Here is an 8,736-nt window from a genome sequence, read left to right as displayed (position 1 = left end):
CGCCTTGGGATTCCCCCGGAGGAGCTGGAAGAAGTGGCTGGGGAGAGGGAAGTCTGGGCCTCCCTTCTGAAGCTGCTGCCCCCACGACCCGACCCCGGATAAGCGGAAGAAAATGGATGGATGGATGGATGGATGGATGGATGGATGGATGGATGGATGGATGGATGGATGGATGGATGGATGGATATTAGGATCCAGTAGATGGCAGTAGTGCAACAATAATGGATGCAAACTGTTGTTTAAATCTAAAGAAGAAAAAGAAGAAGGAGCCCATTTTCATTTAGCACATAGTAGCAACACGAAGGATCAGCACTTTTACTGTTACAGTTATCGTTTGGAAACTACCATAATCAGTTCAGTTAAATCTAAACTTGGCAACTTTTTCTTCAACCGTAATAAATGTGATATTCAATTGACCTGTTATGACTCAAATGTTGGCTGTCCGCCCCCCTCTGCTGCTGCTGCATCCTTGTGGAAAACCTGGAGCGGCAGAGATATCTGTGGCTTCTATGTGTATGTTTACTAGTTTTAAAAAAGAAAAAAAAACTTTGGTGTTGTGGTTTATAGTCCGGTGCGACTCATAGTAATAAAATACGGACTATAATCCTTCCTGGGTTTTTTCTGTGAAGAACCCAGAGAGGGTTATTTGGTTATTATTTATTTCATTAATAGTGTTATTATTTCCTGACTTTTGTTCTGTGAAGAACCCAGAGAATGTTATTTTATTGTGCTTTCTGGTAAACAATACATTTTTACATTTAGGCACTCCTGCAATCGTCACACTTTTTCTGTTACAAACTGACTCTGGCCACCATCAGAGAAGGAAAAAGTTATGTGGCCCTCACAGGAAAAAGTTTGGGGACCCCTGATCTAGACCCCTCAGATCTTCTGGTTCTGGTCTGCTCTGTATCCCCAGAACCAGAACCAAACGAGGAGAAGCAGCATTCAGCTTCTATGCGTCACAAATTTGGAACAAACTTCCAGAAAACTGTAAAACAGCTGAAACACTGGGTGCCTTTAAATCTCAACTTAAAACCCACCTGTTTAGAGTTGCTTATGGCTAAATTAGGATTAGAGTGTGGGTTTTAATGTCTTTAATGTTTTTTTCTTTATTTTTTTTATTTACTGTTTACATGTTTCCCCCCCTCCCCCCTTCTTGGAAGTGTAAAGGGGTGCGGTTGTCATCCCCCAGGTTGAAAAGGGGTACGGGTTTTAATGTTTTTATCTTTATTTTTTATATATTTATTAATTATTTTTTACCGTTTGTTCAATGTGACATGACTCTGTTTCTGTTTTTAATGTTGTAAAGCACTTTGAAATGCCTTGCTGCTGAAATGTGCTATGCAAACAAAATTTGATTGATAGATCAGGGAGGCTAAACTGCAGACAGTGCAAGAAAGAGATTTTGAAAATTTTCTACTTGTGTGAAATGCAATATTACAATTACAAAATGTTTGTAACATGCATAAGCTTTCAGCTTACTGCATTTAGATGAAAAAGATGATTTATTTGAAACATTGCAACATGAAGGTATTCCTGTCTTAAGAACTGTAAACTGTATGGAAAGGATTCAGAATATATCTTTCAATTTGTTTTCTCAAATTGAAAGGATACACAGGTTGATTCACATCAAGCCTGTATGCATGTGCGTGCATGTGTGTTTAGAAAATTTGATTTCAGTGAGTTCTAGTTATGATTAACTATGATGGATCATATAAATGCAATTCTGAAATAACGATTTAAAGTTTCCTTTATTAAAGTTAAAATGTTTCATTCCACACAGGGTAGAACATATTCTTTACAATTGCCTAAAAATATATTTCACTTACCACTTTATTATTTGGCATCATATAACTCTGATAAATCAAACATAGAAGATGATTTTAACCTTAAAAAAGAAAAGAAAGAAAAAAGAGAAACATCAATTTACACAATGAATACTGGAAACATTACATTAAACAGTATCAGTTTGGAATTGTTACACGTTGCTATGGACACACTACAGTTAATACTACAACCTTGCAGCTCTTGTCTGTGGAATTGAAATGGAATTTATTTTCAGCAGATTGTGACGTCATGGCAACAAATACACAGGTAACGACAGCTGCAACCCACTTCAGGAAGGTCACTAAGCACAAGACGAAATAGAATTCAGCAGTCATCTATAATCTGACATCAGATAAACTGAAGCATCTACTGTGAGAAAAGGTCAAAGATCCCCTCCTATTGTCTGAAAACAAATCATGCAGAAATCTGGCTTTCATTGCAGCGGCACACCAATGAGCCGGACCTCCAACCAAATCTAGACTGGGTGAGTCAGAAGCCTTCTCCAACCCCAACAATTACTTATAGTTCCACCAAACATTTCTAAATTGTGCAACAAATGCTGATTGTGCTTTTAAAAATGAAACCTGTGCTGCTTCTCAGAACTTATTTACGTCTTTAATCTTTTATGTCATCAGGTGTTAACGACTCCAAATATTCATGCCTACAGTCACAGCCTCTTTCAAACATGCCCAAAACATAGAAATATGTGTTTTCAAATTATAAGGATACACAGGTTGATTCACATCAAGCCTAAAACTAACAGACCTTGTCATTCTGTACTTGTCTAAGCACAAGCAGGGGCACAGAGTAACCCTGGGATAGCTCCTCAGCATGACTGAAATAAAGTCTGAAAATGAAGTCTACTGTTCACATTGCTGTAGGTGCACAAAATGCATTAGATGTGTGTTGAGGGAAACCACTATGTGGGATACAGTCTTATTGTTCAGCACAGAGCCTGAGTGATAAACTTTGTGCTAGGATTTAGTCATTTCAAGCAAACTGAGATAAAGGAGGTAAAAGTTTCAAACACCTGTGGAATTAAACATCACTTTTAGTAAAAGCAGTGTAGCATCATCAACACCTGGGATGTTCTCTGACAGGTGAAATCAGTTCTAATAAATGCAAAGAAAATCCCTCATGATGAAATACGACAGTAAGGAGATTTTATACATAAATCATTGCCAAACGCATTTTGTTAATTCTCCAACAAATGTAGGAGCGGTTTGTTAAAAAACACACTCACAATGTGATTTTAGTGCTTCGTTAACTTTTAACACTTTTTTTTTGTAGGAAATGTTAAGGTAGGGAAATTCACACAAAAATTAGGAACGTGTTTAGGGTAAACATCATCAGGTGACACAAACCCTGAAAAAACTGGAATGTTAAACATATTTCACAAGCAGCACACAGTGTAGAAAGGATGAATAAAAATAATTCAGAGTTCCAAACAAATTCACAGAAATGCAGTTTTAGCCACTGAGGTCTATAGAAACTTAAAAGACATCAGGAATCATCGTACGCGTCCGAAGCTATGGTTCTGCATGTTAGAGTTTCGTTCAGTAACTATAGAAACTATGGAAAAGTGGCCTGTGATTTCACAGGAAATTTAGTTTCAAATACATTAGCATGAAATGCGTTTATTCATCTTTCCTTTCGGTTTTTAAGCCTTATTGTTCCGAGTTATGTTGCTTCTTACAGTGCGAGTGGAGTGGTAAGCTTGTTATAAATTTCAACACATATGCTTGAGGTGAAGCTGCAGCGGTCATGAGCAGAAGGCCGACTGCAGCTGCTTGAAGGCAGCTTGTCGCTCCTTCTTCTCCACCTCCTGTTTCTTGCGTTCTTCTTTTTCTTCTCGAATCTCAGCTTCAAACTTGCTGCTCTGGGACAGAGCCTGAACCTGAAAACACACAAGGACAAAACACTGTCAGGCACACACACCTGTCAATATCAGGCCCCACAGCAGACGGTGCAGGTCAACAGAGGGGCTTTGAATTGATCTGTAAAGGCAGACGCCTGTCTAATCAGCTGAATTCACCACAGCTGGACTCCATTCAAGCTGTAGAAACAGCTCCAGGATGATCAGTGGAAACAGCTTAATATCACGTGAATTACTTTTAATTTCTTGGTTAATAAATCTATAAAAATCTCAAGAACTTGTTTTCCACGTTGTCATAATAAGTAGAATTTTGAGGAAAGCGATCAATTAAATACAATTTGGAAAAGACTACAGCATAATGTAGAAAAAGTGAAGTGCTGCAAATATTTACTGCATGAACTATAATATCTCTGCTAAACAAAGAGCTTATCACTACAGGGTAGAGGATAATTATAGTTTCAGAAGAACATGACTACAGACCTTTTCATGGAAATCGGCCAATTATGATTGGCAGCTCATCGATTGACACACCAGTAAAGGAAACGCTTCCCAGTCTCACAGGATTACCTTCTCTGTACAATAATTCAATCCAACACAGAGCCTTTTCTCACTCATTCGCACACACACAAAGACATTTCTCCCTTCAGTGGAGAATAGTATAGTTACTTAGCAACTAACTATACTTAGCTGCTAAGCATAGTTGCTATGTCTGAGAAAACAGTTCTTAATGACACAGTGGTCTGATTAACTCCATGGAATAGAACAAGCTATTAGCATACCTTGGCCTCAAAGAAGTCTTTGGCCCCCATGACCCCTTCAGTGGAGACGTTGATCTCAGACAGCCTGGCCAGAGCCATCAAGCCGCTCTCCTCCTGCAGCTCTCCAGCTGCAGCTCTACGGAAGATCAGCAGGAACTGCAAACAAGGAAACAACCCAACTCGTTCAACAGCGTGTTTGTGTTTGTGTAGACATGATGCAGGCACCATACTGACACGTCAGCCTGTACCTGGACCACAATGCTTCAGGCTCAGGCCAGCATGAACGGATAACGCCCATGAAAACATAACAGCCAAAGTCACAGAGGACTTAACAAGAAGGAAGTCTTTGTTTCATTTTAGATGCAGAATCAGATATGGCACAAAAACAAACCATAAACACAGGATTTAAACTTCTGTAATATAAATGGCTTATGAGAACCCACAGTATGCAACACGTGTTAGGCTTCATTATGTGTCCCGTGATATTCCAGATACTTGCACAAAATGTTTCTTTGAAAAAGGAACTCTTCTCCGTTGCCTGTGGAAGCATCTTAAAACCCAGAGATTTTGGAAGGTGCCATCAGGAGTCTCTCTGAATTGTTTAAGATGAAAGAGGTTAAACTCTGTGTACTTGGAATATACCTGATGGAATTTAAACAACTGAAGAAAAAGACTAAATTGATAGATTATAGATTTCTTTGAGCCAGGAGATCTATTGCTGGAAGAGCATGAATAAAATGTGTCTGCAGTGGCTCATTCTGTCATGTCATCAACGGTACAGCAGTGACTGTCTTGTGAGTCTGTATCAATCACGCTGCTGCAATATCGCGGCAGACGTAGGAATAATTCTCACTTTTTTCTCTTTAAATTAGATAGCATTCTACATTTCCCCTAGTTTTTAGGGTTCATAATGGTATTCATAGGTTTTACTGAGACAGTCTCATACTGGCCCACAGTTAGCTCCACCAGTGGAACTACCAAGTAATCCACAGTCACCACTTCTGCTTTTTTCAGGATGTTGTACTGCCTCAGCTCAAACATTTAGCCTACTATAGTTCTGACGTTTATACACATTAGCACTGCTGCAAGAATTCAATGACTATTTCAATATTCAGTGCACAAGCACAGGACACGCTCATTTTATCTTCACCTCTCTGAAGCTCAGTTTGCCGTCAAAATCTTCATCCACTTCCTTGATCATGTTCTTCAGGCCCAAATGAGTCTGTGGAGCTCCCAACTTCTCCATCAGTATCTTCAGCTCCATCAGGTCAATGAAGCCATCTCTTCCAGTGTCAAACCTGAAAACAGCAGAAAGGCAGCTGAGGTCAGGGCAAGGTAAACCCACAGCGAACCCGGCTTGAGTCAAATCATTTCAGTTTAAGTCTTAAAGCTAAAGTCTGAATGACTCGCCCAGACTGCGCAGCAACAGGAGCTCAGGACGAACGCCACACCAACATCCAAGGCCCAGATCCAGCCTCACAACCAACAGCTACTGTGGCTTTAAATGTGCCTCAGCTAATAGTGGAAACCAGAAGTTTACATACACCAAATACAAAGACTCATTATTTTTCCACTGTCTGAAGTTCAGATCTGTTTTAGATCAGTTACAACTAAATTATTTTTTTTGTTAAATTATTTACTAAATCATTGCCAAATGCCACAATAATGAGAGAAATAATGTTAGCACTTTATTTATTAATGTCTTCAAAATCAGAAGTTTGCATACATAATTATTACCATCTCTTTAAACAATGACTGGTCAATCTTCATGACATCTGGATTTCCTAAGTCACACACACACACACACACACACACACACACACACACACACACACACACACACACACAGGTTTGCATTTCTGCACATATTAGGACTTTTTCGTGTCAATTACTGCATTTATGTCTAACAGACATTTCCTAAAGTCTAACCAATACCAGTCTATCCTAACCCTCTCCCATCATTAACCAGAACCTAATTCACACCATGCCTCTAAAGCCAACACAAAGTAAAAGGGTCCACCGTATTAGGACTGGGCTTTGGTTCCCTCCCATGCTGTGATTATTTCTCAATTTCTGAATCAGTTAGAGAAACAAAAAGTGTCAAACTACCTGCTCTAACTCCTGTATTTGAGGGAAAACAAAATACAGGTCCTAGTTTTAAAAATCTCTGTAAGCCTTCTTTTTTTTTTTTTTGTGCAAATGAAAATTCTAATTGGGGCCAACAATAGCAATGCATGGAAGGCACCTACAAAAGGCACACTTGGCAAACCCCTTTTAGATTTCTTCAGAAATGTTCTTGTTCTTTCTACATATTGTTCAAAACAGAAGAAATAGAAATGTCGCAAGAACACCGTTTTTAATCAACTTTTTTGTTTTAAGTTTTAACAAGTCAATGTCAACTTGAAGTTTCAGAACTGGATTTCTTCACTATGTGACCTAAACTTTTCACTGATCAGCCATTTATGGTTCGGTGAACATTCTCGGAAAGGCAACTGCATTTCTGAACAAGTTCTCACACGTTCTCAATGTCTCTTATTTCCAAATACACAACAGATGGCCTCATAGGAACCGGGACAACAGCAACATGCTGTCAGTATTCTTATATTTAGATAGGAAAGCATCTTTATTCTGACCATAAAAGCATGATATTCTGAATATTTACAGTTATATGATTAACCAATCTCCCTACATAAAATAATTGTAAAGCAGACAGTGGTTGCTTCTCTGTGCACACAGCAGTGTGTATTCCCTGTCCAGCTCCTCGATCATGGTCTGACCAGACCAGAAAAACAAAGGACAGCAACACAAAATGAAAAGCTTTTTGATGACGTTCATACGGAGTGGCAGAAATGACTAATAAGAATTACAACATTTAAAAGGAAGTCAAAAGGCAGAAATAGAACAGCCCTTCCGCTAAGCTGAGTGAATAAATAACTAAAATTACAATTAGATACGACCTCAGTTGAATTATCAGTGAGTCATATCAGAAAAGAAGGAAGCAAGTTCTCAATAGGTGTCACTTTAGCAAACTGCTTTATGAAACAGGATGATCAGGAGAAGTGAAATATGCGTTATTTTAAAGGGGGAAGAAGGTATTATCTATCCACCACGCACATAATACCATTTTCTAGCAATCAAGTAACTTTGTTACCTTCAGCTGTTAATATCAAAGATAATAAATTTGCCTTTGCATATGCACCATCTGACACCTTGAAACTGGGCTCTCTCTCTCATACCTGTGCAACAACGCTTCTCTAGCTGTCCATTACAGCTGTTATTAGGAGAGCAATAGTTTTGTGATAAGCTCAGCAGAGGCCCAGTTCACTCCAGGTGTTTGCTAACTGCTGCTGCTAGTCTGGAGGAGCTGTGTGACTGAGGAAGGATGCTTTGTGAAGCACATAACAAACAACACACACTTATTGAGCCCTGACCCCACAACAACAGCAAAACTATCCATATTGTTTTATATAAAACACATATTGCACCTTCCCGCATAAATCCCAAACAAGTAAACAAACCAACAAATCAAACCAGAGTATCAACAACATAACCGTAATATAGATTAATACGCCTTCATTTACCACAACCTTCAATAAATGTGCTTGCCCCGATTGGATTTTGAGTATCACATATGTTTATGTTAAATTAAGGGGGGCGATCCATACGAAAATTCCTACTTTCCAATTAAACAGGAATGTTTAGCGACCCTAGCGGGGAGCGAGAAGCGGGAGGAGATGGAGCGGCCTGCAGTGCGTCACTCTGAACAGGCAGAAGCGACGGGATGAATCACGATCAATCAGTACTGCATCTTCAATAGGCTGCAATCCAGTCAGCTCCCGAAAACACAACGGAGCGTCTAGCTGGCATCAAAAATGGAAGAGGACTAATCATTCATTCTTACCGTTTAAACATCGCCTCCATGTCTTTAATTTGCTTGCGGGAGAACTCTTTAAACTCAGTGTAAGGGTTAAAAACACGAGTCGCCCGAGAAGGAGCATTTCCGTCGTTAATGTCCAGCCTGCGGTTCAGTTTCGTCGCCAGCTCGGACGGCGTATCTCCACAACCATGGTCGGGTTCCTGGGATTGGACCGGAACCGGACTCTGTTCGGTCTCGGGCCTCTGCTCGGCCTCTTCCGCAGCAGCCAGTCGCGACTGTAACTTCTTAGCAAGCTCGTCAGATGCCATGCTGTAGGTTCAACGTCTCTCACAGAAACAGTCAATTAAAATGGAGTCAGACAGTTCAGCCAGTTTTCAGCCCTGGACTGTACATGCTGC

General features: G+C 39.7%; 1 protein-coding gene across 1 annotated transcript; it reads right to left on the bottom strand.

Annotated features, from left to right (window-relative positions):
* Positions 1-1,732: 1,732 nt before the first annotated feature.
* Positions 1,733-8,736, bottom strand: efhd1 (EF-hand domain family, member D1). The gene is made up of 4 exons (XM_008425167.2): positions 8,363-8,736; positions 5,612-5,759; positions 4,483-4,617; positions 1,733-3,724 (listed from the first exon to the last, which is right to left on the bottom strand). The coding sequence occupies exons 1-4, from the start codon at positions 8,644-8,646 to the stop codon at positions 3,590-3,592; spliced, it is 702 nt and encodes a 233-aa protein (XP_008423389.1). The 5' UTR covers positions 8,647-8,736; the 3' UTR covers positions 1,733-3,589.

Source organism: Poecilia reticulata, linkage group LG13 (assembly GCF_000633615.1).
Source record: "Poecilia reticulata strain Guanapo linkage group LG13, Guppy_female_1.0+MT, whole genome shotgun sequence".
Lineage (NCBI taxonomy): Eukaryota > Metazoa > Chordata > Actinopteri > Cyprinodontiformes > Poeciliidae > Poecilia > Poecilia reticulata.
This window is presented reverse-complemented; position numbering and strand designations above follow the sequence as displayed.

Excerpts from the sequence above, each read along its gene's own strand:
- efhd1 (XM_008425167.2), bottom strand. The coding sequence starts at position 8,646 with ATGGCATCTGACGAGCTTGCTAAGAAGTTACAGTCGCGACTGGCTGCT. Across the intron at positions 5,760-8,362 it reads ATGGAGGCGATGTTTAAACG|GTTTGACACTGGAAGAGATG; the intron begins GTAAGAATGAAT and ends TGCTGTTTTCAG. Across the intron at positions 3,725-4,482 it reads AAGACTTCTTTGAGGCCAAG|GTTCAGGCTCTGTCCCAGAG; the intron begins GTATGCTAATAG and ends GTGTGTTTTCAG.